At 44.6% G+C, this 16,580-nt stretch overlaps 1 protein-coding gene across 1 annotated transcript in view; it reads right to left on the bottom strand.

Annotated features, from left to right (window-relative positions):
- The window catches only part of UGGT2 (UDP-glucose glycoprotein glucosyltransferase 2), a 273,428-nt gene that overhangs the window by 60,735 nt on the left and 196,113 nt on the right, over positions 1-16,580 (bottom strand). Inside the window, exon 27 of the mRNA XM_054012252.1 lies at positions 15,079-15,268. Within this exon, the coding sequence (XP_053868227.1) occupies positions 15,079-15,268 (190 nt within the window). The remainder of the gene's footprint in view (positions 1-15,078; positions 15,269-16,580) is intronic.

A 16,580-nucleotide genomic window follows, 5' to 3' on the forward strand; every position in this document is an offset into this window, starting at 1 on the left:
TGTGTGTGTGTGTGTGTGTGTGTGTGTGTGTGAGAGAGAGAGAGAGAGAGAGAAAGAATGAGCATGTATTAAGTGTGCGTGTGTGTATATAAATAAAACTTTATTTGGAAACACATTTTACAAATAATATACAGCAAAGTTTCTCACATGGAAGCTGTCCTAGAAGAGAGCGGAATCCCTATCACTTTGGAAGATAAGCTAAGCATAGTTAACAGTTCCTTTTCAACAGTCAGGCTGTCAGACGAAGTCCGTCTGGGTCCAGATGGAGAAATGGTCCTTGGTAAAAGGATGTCTGGCCTTGCCAGTAGCTGCAATAGTGGTTTCAGCTTTAGCTCTATCAGGTCTGAGAGCCAGGGTCTCCTTGGCCATGCAGAATTAGCACTATTACCCTTGTATCTTCTTGCCATATTTTTGGATCACTTTCTCTATGAGAGGGAAGGGTGGAAACGTGTATACCAGGCCTTGACACCATCTGTGTGATAGAGCAGCTGTCCCCATAGACCTGAGGTCTGTTTCCCTGGTGAAGTATTTCAGCCACTTTGCATTCTTACAATTGGTGAACAGGTTGACTGAAGGGACACCAAATGTAGGATGAAGACTTCCTGGTTTAGGCACCATTCTGAGTTGTGGACATTGTGATGGCAAGCCAGTCTACCTTTGGTTCAGCTCCCCTTTTATGTGTATTGCCTTTAGGGAAGAGAGAGTCTTTTCTGCCGACTCCTTTATCTCAATTGTGTCTGCATGTAGAGTTATGCTCCTGTCCCGCCTACATATGCAACCATTGTCGTATTATCGGACTGGAATAGGGCATGGTTGCCCTCCAGCTGGCTTCAGAATCTCAGAGGAGCCAGCTTGAACACTCTTAGATCCAAGAGTCTAGTGCTGTGGTTCCTTTCCGCAGCGCTCCAGATGCCCTTCACTGTTCTGACGTGTTCCCCATCCATTCAGGCTGGAGTTTGTAGTAAGAACCTGAATGTAAGGAAGGCATATGGGGAGACCCTCTTGGACGTTGCCTAGGACCACCCACCATCTCAGCACATCAATGACCTGGTGTGGGACCAATATGTGATCTTTCATGTGCTCCAGGGAGCGGCCCCATACTTTCAGAAGAAAGGCCTGGAAGTGATCTTACCCAGGGAATGATTCCTATGCACAAGACTAGGAGGCCCAGCAGCTTAAGGCACTGAGCTATGGATGGGCTCTTGCACTTGACCAGCATGGATATCAGATCCTGAATCTTCTAGAATCTGTCAAGTGATGGGCAGATCTGCACTACTGATGTGTCTATCACCACACCGAGTGAAAATCCTTGTCAAAGGAATCAAGGCACTTTTCCTAGTGTTTACAGGTGAGTCATATCATACGCGCATTTAATTTACGCAAATTCAACTATACGTGCTCGGCAAAAAAAAGAAAAACAACAAGATACCTGTTAATAGTGCGGGCGATTCCACCCAATAAGCATATGCCCCGGAGTGAGCGTGAGATGGGAGAAATGAACCTGCTGTTCCCTTAGTTGGTCTCAGTTCCCGCGTGCCTCTCATAGTGTGAGCATCCCGCCACGCTGAGTGTGATTCTAGTGTTTAAAGATACGTATTTTTCATACAACATGGCCTCTAAACGCAAGCCAACTACTTCATCTGGTGCTCAACTGAAGAAACAGCAATCTGTTCCAACGCTGGAGGAAAAACTGGCTAAGTTGGACTTATTGAGAGACAGTATGTCAGTCTCCACGTGGTGCATAAATATCGCCACAACGAATCTAGCATTCGTGCCATCAAGATTCGAGAGAGAGAAATTCGTCAAGCCGTGGCATCAAGTGCTCCAATAACTGCTAAGGTGACGAGCCAGGTGCGTGATAAGACTTTAGTGAAGACTGAAAAGGCATTAAACTTATGGCGGAAGACATGAAGACACCGTAAACATGTGCCTATTGATGGCAACACGTTGAGAGAAAAGGCTCTTAGCCTCTACGCGCTGTTCAAACATCCCACCAAAGAGGGACAGTCTTCTGATGAGAAGGAATCCAAAGCCAGTCAACGTTGGCTTAACAGTTTTAGGAACCGCTTCAACCTCAAAAATGTGCAGACTACTGGTGAAGCTGCATCTGCCAATGAAAAGGCAGCAAAAGCCTACCCCGAACAATTAAAGAAAATCATACAAGAAAAGGGCTATCTTCCGGAACAAGTTTTTCATGCTGACGAGACTGGGCTCTTCTGGAAAAAAATGCCCAACCGCACTTACATTTTGAAATCAGAAAGACAAGCCCCTGGCTTCAAAGCAGCTAAAGGCCGCGTGACTGTGTTGTTTTGTGGCAATGCGGCTGGGCATTTAATAAAGCCAGGCTTGCTCTACAAGGCTGCCAATCCCCATGCCCTAAAAGGCAAGAACAAAAATCTCCTGCCTGTGTTCTGGCAATCAAATAAAAGGGCTTGGGTGATGGCAGCATTATTTCTAGATTGATTCCACAAGTGTTTCACTCTGGAGGTCAAGCGGTACCTCGAAGAGAAAGGACTTGACTTTAAAGTGTTGCTGGGGACACTGCGGCACTCCAGTTTGCACAAAACGACGTTGAAGTCGTATTTCTCCCCCCCAATACCACCTCCATCCTCCAACCTCTTGACCAAGGCGTGATTCGCTGTTTCAAGGCCACGTACACGAGGCTTACATTCTCACGGATACGTAGCGCTATGGATGCTGATCCCAATCTTAATGTGATGGAGTGTTGGAAGTCCTTCAACATTGCCGATTGCATCACTTATATTAAACAGGCAATGGATGCAATCAAGCCTGAAAAATTAATGCATGTTGGCGAAACCTGCGGAAAGAATGTGTGAGTGATTTTAAGGGTTTCCCGACCATTGACAAAGAAGTGAAACACATTGTTCAGGCAGGCAAGTGGGTGGTGATGGCTTCGTCAACATCCTTGAGGAAGAAATTGGAGAATTAATTGAGAGCCACAGAGAAACATTGACTAATGAAGAGTTAGAGGAACTGATAAAATCATCTACAGAAGATGAAGATGATGACGACAACCAATAGGAAGAGCCAGCAAGTTGGAATCTTCATAAATTTGCTGAAGTGTTCCAAGCAGCAAAACACTTGAATGACTTAATTTCTGAATATGATCCCTCTATGGAACGAAGCCTCAAAATCACACGTAGTATTACGGACGATTTGAGACCGTATCAAGAAATGTTTGAGCAGCTCAAGAGACAACAGCAACAGTTGCCAATCACCATGTTTTTCAAGGAAAAATAACCAGCAGCAGATGAGCCTACACAATCAACTTCTTGAGCTGAACCAGAGCCAACCACTTCGTCTATGGCTCGCTCTTCGTCACCCAAGCTCTCCGTCACCTCTGTCTCCTGGATCAACATCAAGCCCTGACAACCCCCTATAATTAAAAATACAGTACTGTAAAATTACATTTTGCATATGTACTCTATTATATACTGTACATTACTGTATACATTATACATATTACTGTATACGGTTGTATATACAAAACCATGTACAATATACTATACTATATGGGCAATTTAAGGGATTTTCAAGGGTAATTTTGACTATACGCAATTTTCGCCTTATGCGCTGACTTTAGAACCTAACCCCCGCGTAAGATGCGACTCCACTGTATTATGAATCAGTACACTTGCATGAGATTCAGAGTCTGGATCATGGCACTGTGAGCCATGGTCTGCGATGGGGCTCTGAATAAGATGTCATCCAGACAGGGATACAGACTAAATTTTCTCTTTTGAAGGGGCATATAGATCCTCAGTGACCAAGTGTGGCTCTGGAGTCTTTGAGTGTGTGGAGTGACACATCAGTCTTCTCAGCAAACAATGTAGAGCCTTTGAAGGGGAGGTCCTCAACAGCTTTTTGCACCTCTTTCAGGAAGCCTGAAAGATGCAATCACAAAGCTCATCACATCACGACTGCTGTTGAGATGGACCAGGCTGCTGTATCAGCTGCATCAAGCACTGTCTGGAATACTGTTTTGGCCACTAGCTGCCCTTCATTGATAATGGTTCGAAATTGCTCCCGTTGTGATTCCAGGAGATGATCAATAAAGGTGTTAAGTTTGTTATAGTTCATGTAATCATACTCTGCTGTTAAGGCCTGGTAGTTTGCAATTCTGAATTGCAAAGTAGCAGAAGAGTAGGTCTTTCACCCAAATAAGTCAAGGCACTTTCAATCTATCATAAAGGGTGGACTTGGAATGATGTTGCCAGCCATGGGAGTTCATTGCATCTATCACAATGAAATTAGGCGGAGGGTGGGGAAAAAGAAATTCCATATCCCTGTTTATTGGCCTGACTGCATGTCGGTGTGGCTGATGCTGGCGTTCGCCATACAAGCTTAGCTGGGTCCAACAGCACCTCATTTATGAGGAGGGTTATCCTGGAGGAGGAGGATGTATATAAAATATCCAGTAGCTTATGGTGAGTGTCTTTTACTTCCTTGAGAGGTACTTGTATGGTATCTACCACCCTCTTAGTCAGGTCTTGGAAGAGTTTAAAATCATCTGCCAGAGATGGTGGAGGGGGCATTACTGCCTCATCTGGAGAGGAGGAAGAGATTTTAGTTGTGACGGGATCCCTGGGACTGTGGGACTGCTGTGCCCCCTTAACTCTCCAGCCTGGGCTGTCTCTCACAATGTTTTGCTAGTGATAAGCAGCAAACCCCTCCAGGCACCATTATCACTCAGCACAACTGCATATGGAGCCCCCCACACAGGTAGATTGTATGAATTCTCCCAGAGCCATTCATAAATCACACAGAGAAAGGCATCAACCAAATCCCCCCCAGCTCCCAGCCTTGTATCTCAGGAATATACTGTTTTGCACTGTTCAAGACGAGCAGTGCAAGTTTATTAATTGGCTCACCACTTCATCAATGGAAAGTGGATATATACCAGCCTTTGTAAACCTGAGCAGATTTACCAAACGCTTCAGGCAATCACACTGGTAAAGATAAACAGTAAAACACGTTTATTGACTACAAAACATAGATTTTAAGTGATTATAAGTGATAGGCAAAAAGTCAGTGGTTACCAAAATAAAATAAAATAAAATATAAACACACTGTCTAAACTCGCCATCCTATTAGACAGGACAACATCTAGATTAAGCAGTTTTTCTTATCCCACTCAATATTGCAGTTTATATTACACAGCTTTCACCCTTGAAACCGGGCCAGTCTCCTCTGTTGGAGTCTTCAGTCTTCTGAGTGTCCTTATTGCTTGCAGCATAGGTGGAGGGGAGGAGAAAAGGCCAAGCATGGGACCACTGTGTTCTGTTTTATAAACTTAGTCTATGTGCGTGGAGAACACAAGTCCAGGCATGTCTGGTGGGCATTGCTGAGTTACCAGGCAAGTTTGTGCCTGGTGTGGCCTTGTGCAAGTGGTGCATTGTAGCTCTCTTGCTGGACAATGGCTGGTGATGTCTGTTCAGCACTCACCTGGGCGTTGGTTAGCTCCCTTGTCATTGTCTCTAGAGAGCTAGTATTTGGGCGCTTCCCAAACCCACAGCATATTTTAGTGACAACCATACAACACAATTCTCATAACTTCGTATGCATTAATTATATATTTATTTATTTAGATGTAAGTGGGTTTAAGCAGATCATAACTTTTCCCCTGATTCCTTACAATGCATGCTTTGTATGCAATATCACAATTATATACAAATGATAAATATAGGAGTTACAGGGTGCTCCCCCAAGGTACAGAATGTCACATTAGCATATGGTGTAACCTCATCCTCTAGTCTCCTCACGAGGTTTTGAAGCTCTAGAGACTGTGGCTGTGGGGGAATGCCTTGCTGAGACCATAGTTGGTCATACTATGAGGGTATGCTTGAGTTGGTAGCAGTAGAAAGCATAGTGAGAGTGATGGGAGAGGACATCCTCCTTGTCACTATCCGACTATCCACTGGAAAATGGTGGACCGATATGGATACTGGAGGTGCACTGCTCAGTGCCAGTGGTGATTCCTGGGTTCAAGATGTGCCCGGTACCGATTAGAAGAGACTCTGGTACCTCAGATACCATGAGGTCCTTAGAGAATTTAAATTCCAACAGTGCCCAGTGCTGCAGTAATTGGTACTATCAGTGGTTACCGATATTGAGCTGGCGGTATCGAGCTAGCTGGTGATGTTGGTGGCACTGAGCAGTTCGATGATGGTTGCCTCACAGTCATTGGCACTGAGGGTGTCCGTACTGATGTTGTCTTCTGGGAGGCGGCACCATCTCAAATCTTGTCCCTGACTGACGCTACCGCTGCTTTGGTGCCTGTGCCCATAGCATCCTTACGTGTACCAGTGGTATCTGTCGCACTGGACCCACATGATCTGTGGGTACTGTGCTTACACTGCCTTTGGTGCCATCGGTACTAAAGAGACTGAACATGCTGGGGATCTCGTCTGGCTGATTTGGGGTTCACTATGAGGGTTCGAAGATCTCTTTTTGGAAGTCTTATGTGGGGAGTCCGAGTATTTATTCCTTGGTTCACTGTCCTTGGAGTGGAAGGCTGCAGAAAGACTCACGTTGCCTGGGAGACTCTGGGTGCATGTCAGTCGCAGTCTGAAGAGCTCCCTCCATGAGTAGCAGCTTTAGTTTCAGTTCCTGGGTTTTTTGGGATCTGGTTTTAGATGCTGACAGAAAGTACACTTCTGTGGAATGTGGGCCTGCCCGAGGCAATGGACACAGAGTGAATGCCTGTCCGTTACCGGAATGGACTCCTTGCCTGAGAAGCACCACTTAAACCTGGATAAACTGGACATGCCCCTTACTTAGGGGGATGGACAATCACCCATATGGGGGAAAAAGGGGGGAAAGCAAAAACATTTTTTTTTAAAGGGGGAAGAGAAAAAAAACCTAAAAAAATACTAAAACTAGTTAAGAACAAATTTCTAAAGAGTCAAGTATCTGTGAATGGATTGCTAATTGCTCCATCTCTGGCCGAGGTGGTTGAGACGGTACTGAAGGTGGTTTGCCCATGCAGCGCTAGTCTCGAGGCAGCACAGGAGGAGGGGACAACACATGTGTGGGCCAAATGGACACTGCTACCATAGATCTCCGATCAGAAACACAGGGACACACGTACACCTACAGTGGAGCACCCATAAAGACACCATTCAAAGAAGAATTTCTTAATTGCTTTATAGTTATTTTGGCTAATAAAAACCTCATATATTTCTATTAATTCTCTAGTCTGTACTTTAACTAAGGAACACAGATACATAGAACAATGACAAAAGTACACGAGGTAACTGGTTAATTAAATTAGTTAACCAATATATGTTTTATATCCTACCTTTCTCACGGGCATTTGGTTATAATAAGATAAGTCATAGGGGTTTTTTTGTTACAACTATTAAAGGAGAGAGTTTCACATCCTATGGAGTACAAGAGTTAATTAAAATGCATTATAACCTGACTGACCTGCCTTTCCATTAAAATGCTTAGTGGAACCCAGTTCTTGCAAAACAGAAGTTTTGCTTCTTTGTACCAGTGACTTTGAAAATTCTGTTTTATGATCTAAACCAGGGATTGGCAACCTTTGGCAGGTGGCCCGCTAGGGTAAGCACCCTGGCGGGTCGGGCCGGTTTGTTTACCTGCCGTGTCCGCAGATTCGGCCGATCGCGTCTCCCACAGGCTGCAGTTCTCCGCTCCAGGCCAATGGGAGCAGTGGGAAGCGGTGGCCAGCACACCCCTCGGTACGCACCGCTTCCCGCCGTCCCTATTGGTCTGGGACAGCGAACTGCGGCCAATGGGAGCCACAATCGGCCAAAGCTGTGGACGTGGCAGGTAAACAAACCGGCCCAGCCCACCAGGGTGCTTACCCTGGCGAGCCACGTGCCAAAAGTTGCCGATCCCTGATCTAAGCAGTCATCAATCCAATATGATGATTTAAAATGGGTTGTCACAATCAATCTTTATATTCTATTGTATTTAAATCCCAAAGCATCAAACATAGGAACATAAATGGAAAATATTACTTTCTCTATGAGCAAGTAACTCATCTTGTGCCATAACATAAGTTCTTTGAGATGTGTGTCCCTGTGGGTGCGCCACTTTAGATGTTCATGTGCCCCCCTGCTCATAATTGGAGATTTATGGTAGCAGTGCCCGGCTGGGTCGCACATGTGCGGTCCACATCTCACACTGCTTCAGGCAGTTATATGGCGCTGTGTGACCAACGACCTCTCTGTTTCTTCTCTATTGCAGAGCATTAGTGTGAAAATCTGAAGTAGAGGGGAGGAGGGAGGGTAGTGGAGAACCCACAGGTGAAGAACCTACATCTTGAAGAACCTACATTGCTGCACAAGGTGAGTAACTTGCTCTTCTTCTTCAAGTGATGGTCCTGTGGGTTCTCCACTTTAGGTGACTTCAGAGCAGTGCTCTGTGATGAAAGTAGTGGGCTTAGGAGTTTAAGTCGTAGCAGATGAAAGTACAGTGAGTCTGAACAGGGTACTGGAGATTGCATGTTGTTCTAATGCGTAATGTTGAGTAAATGTATGGGCTGAGGCCCAGGTTGCAGCCCTACAAATTTCTGTAACAGGAAGATTACTAAGGAATGCCATGGAGGCCGATAAGGCTCTCGTGGAATATGTGTGAATCCCCTCAGGTGGTTGCCGGTCATGTTGATGGTAGCACAGTTTGATGCAATCCAAAATCTATTTGGATAACCTCTGTTTGGATATGGCATTCCCTTTGGATCGTTTGGTGATTGAGACAAACAATTTTGGAGACTTACAAAATTATTTTGTTTTGTCTATGTCAGGGGTACTCAAACTTCATTGCATCGCGATCCCCTTCTGACAAGAAAAATTACTATATGACCCCAGGAGAAGGGACTGAAGCCTGAGACTTCCCGAGCCTCACTGCACTGCATGGGGGTCAAAGCGAAAGCCCCACTGCCAAGGGTAGGGGGCCAAAGCAGAAGCCAAGGGCTTCAGCCCCTGGTGGGGGGGCCTGTAACATGAGCCCCACCATGTGGGGGAGGGGAGCTCGGACTTCGGCTTCGGCCCCAGCAACTCTAATGCCAACCTTGGCAACCCCATTAAAATGGGGTCGCAACCCATTTTGGAGTCCTGACCCACAGTTTGAGAACCGCTGATCTATGTTCTGCATACATCCAGGGTCTGTAGTCTGGACTGCCATCTATCTTCATGAGGTTTGGGGCAAAACGTTGGTAGGTAGATAGGTGGATTGAGATGAAATGATGAGGTAACTTTAGACAAAAACTTAGGATGTGGCCCCAGGAAAACTTTTTCTTTGAAAAAGATCGTGTATGGTGGGCCTGCCATGAGCGTGCCCAATTCTCCCACCTGTCTGGCAGATGTAATCGCCACAAGGAATACTACTTTCATAGAAAGATGCAATAAGGAGCATGTCGCTCTGGATTCAAATGGAGGGCCGGTGAGGATTCGAAGGACTAGGTTGGGGTCCCATGGTGGTGTAGGGTTTCTCACCTCAGGGTAAAGACTGTTGAGGGTTTGGAGGAACCTTTTGGTGAATGGGTGAGTGAATATGGATAATTCGTCTACTTTGTGGTGAAATGCTGTGATAGTGGAGAGATGCACCCTAATCAAGGTCATGGAAAGGCTTGATTTTTTAAGTTGTAATAAGTAGTCCAGTATTAGGAGTAAAGGGGGTAAGATTGCTGCAATTTGTTTTTGTTGGCTCTCTGCATCAAATTGTTTCCATTTGTGCAGGTAGATGGCATGAGTGTTTGTTCTGTGGCTATGTAGCAAAATGTTTTGTACTTCATTTGAACATGTTATTTCAGATCTCTTGAGCCATGGAGTAGCCACGCTTTGAGATGGAGTCTTTAAGAATCTGGATGAAGAATGTGACCGCAGTCCTGCGACAGAAGATGCAACAGCATACATGGTGGGCATACCGATAGCTTGAGAAGATAAGGGTACCAGGTTTGGTGAGGCAACATGGGGGCTATTAGAATTACCCTGGGGTTGTCCTGTCTGATTTTGTAGATCACCCGAGCTAGGAGAGGGGTGGGCGGGAGAGGAGCGCTCTACTTCACAAGAAAGGCATTGCCTAGAGAGTGGCAACCAAGTCCTGCCCTGGAGCAGAACTGTGGGCATTTGGTGTTTTGTGCCACTGCGAGCAAGTCTATCGTTGGGAATCCCCAATGCTTGAAAATGTTTCAAAGCTTGTGGGTGTCCAATTCCTACTTGGGGTCCTGGGAGAAATTCCTGCTTAATTTATTTGCTGTGGTGTTCTGGCAGCCAGTTAGGTATTGTGCTGTAATGTGGATATTGTGTCTGATGCACCATTGCCACTGTCTCACGGCTTTTACGCATAGGGAGTTTGATCATGCTTCCCCTTGTTTGTTTATATAAAACATTCAAGCCACATTGTCTGCAAGGATCTGTATCATCTTGCCTTTTATGATCAGTAAGAAATGGGAGCAAGCGTTGCAAACAGCTCTTAGTTCTAAAAGATTTATGTGCAGAAGAGTTTCCGCAGGGGACCAGCGACCCTGGATAGAGTGTTGGCGTAGGTGTGCTCCCCAACCCAGAAGTGAAGCATCTGTTGTGATGGTCATCATTGGGAGAGTTTGCGTGAAAGGCACCCCTTCACAGATGTTGTCTAATTGTGTCCACCAGAGAAGGGAGTCTTTTATCTTGTTTGATATTGCAAAGCGCTTGTGGGACGTAAGCTGAGAGGAGTCAGGCTTGTAGGCACCACATATGGAGTCTTGCATGCTGACAACATACTTCGTGGAGGCCATATGGCCTCGTAGTTGCAGGAACATCCTGGCGGTGACTTGTGAACTGATTTGTACTGTGGAAATCAGGTTGGTTAAGGTGAGGAATTGTCATGGAAGAGAGGCCCTCCCCTCAGGAGAATTGAGGTAGGCTCCAATAAATTCTATTTTTTGTACTGGTGTCAGTGTAGATTTTTGTGCATTTATTTGGAGGCCTAACCTCTTAAAGAGTGCAAGTGTCTGTTCTGTGGACGCTAGAGCCGCTTGTTTTGTCGGTGCTTTCAGCAGACAATTGTTTAAGTATGGAAATATCATAATTCCTTTTCTGCATAGGTAGGCAGCCACAACGGCAAGGACATTCGAAAAAATTCGAGGAGCACCGGATAGGCCAAAAGGTAGGACCTTGTATTGCAAATGGTCCTGTCCTATTGCTTATCGGAGAAATCGCCAATGCGAGGGAGAGATGATTATATGAAAATATGCATCTTGGAAGTTGCGGGCCGAGAACCAGTCCCCCCTTTCTAGCATTGGGATTATGGTGGTTAGTGTGACCATCTTGAAGTATTGTGTTTTTACGAACTCATTGAGACCTTGGAGATTGAGAATGGATCTTCATCCTCCTGTTTTTTTCTGCATGAGAAAATAATGCAAGTAGAAGCCCTTCCCTCTGTATTTTGTGGGTAGCAGTTATACTGCTCCTAGATTTATGAAATGGGCTACCTCCTGTCACAGTAGATGTTTGTGAGAGGGGTCCCCTGAAGATGGACGGGGATGGAGGGTGGACGGGGGGATGAAAGTAAATGGGATGGAATATCCTATCTTGATTATCTCCAATACTCATCTGACTTTTGTGGTGGACTGCCCAACTGGGTAAAATGGGATAAGACGGTCTGAAAATGTCTGATAGATGGAAATGAGTTCCAGCATTGAAGGATGTGGCGTACTCGAGCCCTCGACCAATACATCAAACTTGCTGTCTGGAGGATGGTTGGTGGGATGTGGCAGCTTGAAGTGGAGGCTGTCATCTTCTTGAAGACCTCTTTTTATGTCCCTGAGGTTTGTACTGCCTGTTTGATTGTGTATATGGTGTAGATCAGAACCTTTGTGGGTTGTAATATTTGCTGACTTCTCTTGTTCCTAGGGGTATAAATACCCAGGGATTTCAGTGTTGTCCTTGACAGTGAGTAGAGACTCATCAGCTTTGGCCACGAAGAGTTTGGGTCCATCAAACAGAAGATCTTGAACAGTCAATTGCACCTTTCTGGGAATGCCAGAGAGATGCAACCAAGAAGCTTTCCTCATGACTACTGCAGTAGCCTTAGAGCATGCTGCAGTGTCTGCAGAATCCAAGGCAGCCTGCAATGCTGTTCTGGCAATCAGCTGTCCCTCAGAGGCGAGTGATCTGAACTGTTCTTTTTTCTCTGCAGGGAGAAATTCAATAAAATCTGCTAATTTTACATAATTCATATGGTTGTATTTTGCAAGTAGTGCTTCATAGTTGTCCATTCGAAGATGGAGAGTCGCCGAAGAATAAGCCTTATATGGCCAAAGAGGTCAAGCCTCTTCCAGTCTTTGTCATATGATGTATTTTGGGGGAATTGCTGTCTGCCCCATTTGTGGACCGCATCAACGACCAAAGAATTTGGTGTGGGGTGGGAAGAGAGGAAATCTATGCCCCTTGATGGCACATAGTATTTTCTGTCAGACCTCTGACAAGTTGGTGGAATCATTGCAGGGGTCTGCCAAATCAACCTAACCGGTTCCATGATGGCATCATTCGTGGGTAGGGCGATTTCAGATGAAGTCAATGTCTGTAGTATGTCGAGAAGCTTGTGTTGTGCTTCTTGGACTTCTTCTAGGGAGATGTCCAAGGAACTTGCGACCCTCCTATAGAGGTCTTGAAATTGTTTAAAGTTGTCCCCAACATTGGGAGGAGGGGCATGATGGTGTCAACAGGAGAAGATGAAGAGAAGTGGATGGTAGGTTTAACTTCCTGGTCAGAGGGTTCTTTCTATTCTGCAGGGGACTGAGACAGTCCCAGTACCAACGGCGATGGTGATTCATGTGTGCTCTCCCTGGGTGGGCTGGGAGGTTTGCAGTGGTAACAGGGATGTGTCATCCATGGGGTCCAATACAGCCACTGTGGCAGATGACAAGGGTGTTATCCATTGATACCTGTACCATTGGCGTTCTTTGGCCTCAGTATGATAACTTCTGTGTGATGGGGCATGCCCAGCCAGATCGTGAATGGGAGAAGAGTGGTGAGAGGAATAAATCTCCCTGTCGTCATCATCATCCTCGTTGCTCGAAAGAGGGGAGGCTGAGCAAGGTGGAATGGGAAGGTGACTCAGAATTGATCAAGCTGAGGTGATGTTGGTGCCAAAAATAGGCAATTCAGGCATTGAGGAGACTGCCAAAACCTTTTGTAGCAAGAACTGACTCAGTATCGCCAGTGCCACTGAGGTCGTAGCAGACGGTGCTGCTGATCGTGAGGTCGATGTTGGTACAGGAGTGTGCGTAGGTTGTAGTAGTTCGCTGGTAGGTGGCAGCCTGGATTGCAGTTGCAGGGAGCTGCTGGGTGCTTGGTGTCTATTCAGCTCCGGCGGTGCCAAGGCATGGGGTTTCATTTTCCCCTTACTGCCTGTGTCAGAGCTGGCTCGTTTAGAGTCCTTAGCTCTCATGGTACCCATGTTACCGGGGGTGCTGCTACCTCAGTTGTAGAGATTGACGGTGTGGTCAGTACCGACTGAGAATGCCGGTATGGGGAACACCTTTTCTTGGCCATTTCCCATGTTGGTGAAGCTGCAGGATGCTTTTTAGTCACCTTTACAGTTGGATGGTCTGCTGTCTGAGCCTTAGAAGAAGAGCCTCTATCAGAGACTGCCATAGGTGACTTCTATCCCAAGGGGGTTCTTGCTTCTGGCTCAGACACCAGCCTAAGGGATTTCTCCATTAAGAGTAATTTCAGTTTTAAGTCCCTGGCTTTTCTGGTCCTGGCTTTTAACTTATGACAGTGTGGACACTTTTGCAGAATGCGTGTCTCACCTAGGCTGGGGACACACAGAGTCTCTGTCCGACACTGGTATTGACATCCTATGAGTGAGGCAGCGTTTGAAGCCCAGGGAATCAGGCATGCTCCTGTGGAGAGAATTTTGTTCCCCTCTCGGTTCAATAAAAGCCTATTTCTAATCAAGAAAAAAAAAACAGATTTTTTTTTTTTAAGAATAGTTGGGGACAAACAAACGAAAAGGGATGACTATTAATAAAACTAGAACTAACTGGAGATATTCTTTGCTAAGTAAGCTTTGAGGCGCAGCTAAATGTTCCAACTTGTAGCCAAAGGCAGTAGAGAAGGAACTGGGGGGGAGGGGAAAGGGGGTTGGTCGCATAGCGCCAGATAACCACCTGAAGTGGCGCGAGATGGGACCGCACACATGTGACGCAACCGGGCACTGCTACCATACATCACTGATTACAAGTGCAGGGGCGCACGAACACCTAAAGTGGAGCACCCACAGGGACATCACTCAAGGAAGAATCTACAGTTTATTTTGAAAAAAAATTGTGGTGAATACTGCTAGACAATATAAAATGTGGTAGATGTTACTCTTCCAAATATGTTTACAAATGAATACTCAACACCTCAAGTTTCAAGCCAAGTTAAAAGGAAATGAGAAACAATTTAAATATTATGCATGTGCATTACTAAACTCTACAGATAATAGAGATTAAAGCAGTGATTTCATGGAACAGTGCAATTGGAAAGTTGGTAGCAGAGAGAGTGTGAATTAAACAGTCTCTATTAATGTGGGATATATGAAAACATCTTATAATCCACTGGTGAAACTGATAAAACTCAAATCCTGCAATAGTACACAATTATGAGAACAAAGAACAAAACATGGAAGATCCTGAATAGACTGGAAAATTCAAAACCCAGTTATTGCCAGATGATGAAGCTAAAATTCTCAATAAAAGGAAAGGAAAGGCTAACATATGGAATGCCTTCTTCACTGTTTCAATCCTAACTCAAGAAGATGTGCACTTTCATAAATACACTATTGTTTCAATGTATAAAAGTAACTGCCTGTATTGCTATTATACACTAATAATTTTGCTATTTTTGTATAATGTATTGCTTAATGCTTAGGTTTTTGTTTATTTTATAAAAAAAGAAGGCTGCTGAGAGATTTTGACAGGAGAAGATGGGATTTAAAAGGGGGGAAGATTAACAAAATAATTCACTCAAATATTAAGCATTTATGCAATATTATTATTGGGTTCTGCTTATATGATCCAGCTATAGTTTTCAGAGGTGTTCAGAAATTACTACTTACATCCTGTAAATGAATGTTATCGAGATCATAAGAACTGTTTACTGCTTCAACCAACCAGCTTTCAGGAATGATCATGTTCAGAGTCAAAAGTAGTGTTTCTGGCATTTCTAGGAACTTTGCCACAGGTCCAGAAGGAAAGAGATTATTAGCCCCAGAGGTCAGTTCTGGCTCCAGAACAAAACGATAAAAGCTGTTGAAAATAAGTACATCAAAAGATTACATATTATACAATATGCAGGCTGAGCTTTAAGTACAAGAAAGTTCTCGTAAAAAAACATGTTATAACATAGTGAACATTCTGAATCCATTTAATTTATGAACAATGCTTGAGGGTATGGCAGCTCCATGTACCTGTGAGATGTGTTCATATAATACCTACCGTTTAACACATCAGCTAAAGAGTAAGCATGGGAGGAATACTTCTCCTCTCACTCGTTCTGGCTTGTGAGAGAGAAGATCCCCCTCCTTCCACACTCTCAGTGGTTGGTAAAGTGATGACCCAAGACAGGGAATCTGAAGTGGGAGCAGCAGGAGTAGTCTGGCTGTGGAATTTCTTGGCCTCCCAGAATACCTGCCAGTAGGTGAAGCAGCAGCAGCACCTGACAGAAGAAGAGAATCTCCAAGGAAGACATCCTTGTCACTAGCTCCAACAGAAGAAGGGGTACAGACGAGAGGAGAGACATCTCCCATCCTATCAACTACAGTCCAGAAAAAACAGATCCCAGGAGCAACAAAATGGCCCTGTTGGCTTTCTTTCCCCTGCTGTTACTCCAAAAAAGGAGGATAACAGAGAAGAACAGAACAAGGAAATGGAAAAACTAGAGGTAGTGGACAAATTGGAGATTTCTATGGAGGAAGGGGGAAATTTTATTACTGGGAAAAGTAGAAAACGAAGAAAAAAAGGCAGACAGGCAGACTGGAAAAAGTAGTGTCATAAAGGAAGGAAAAGAAGTATGTGAGACTTAGTAGGTCAAAGATATTTAAATTTTTGTATATAAAGTCTGGTGCCAAAATAATGCAATCAAATACTCATTAATGTTGGATTCAGTTGTCAGGATTGGGACAGGTGAAATGGAGCTTGGGAGGCCAGATTTGAGATGGAAGACAAACACAGGATACCAGGATTCTTATGAGTAGGAGAGGGGATAATGAGTTGTTGTTTGAGATGTTGGGGCCCTACTGATTTTGATGGCTTTGGTGCATTTTTAAAATATATATTTAATAGAACATAACTTGCCTCTACCAAATTACAATTACATATTTAGTAATGTTTTGGAAGGGGGGAAAAGGGAGAAGAAGAGGGCAAGCATAAACAATATATTTCCCAAACTATCTTAAAGTTTTCTAGAATGCCCTTCATCTCAGGCCACCAGAGGAGTTGTTCCAACTGTAGAAGCTCCCCAGTAACTGATTATTAGTATTAAGACAACAACTTGACATAATATATTGATTAGTCCCAAAACAATTATATGTCTGATTTTCCCTTTAGAGAAAAAAATCAA

The sequence above is a fragment of the Malaclemys terrapin genome, chromosome 1, assembly GCF_027887155.1.
Source record: "Malaclemys terrapin pileata isolate rMalTer1 chromosome 1, rMalTer1.hap1, whole genome shotgun sequence".
Classification (NCBI taxonomy): domain Eukaryota; kingdom Metazoa; phylum Chordata; order Testudines; family Emydidae; genus Malaclemys; species Malaclemys terrapin.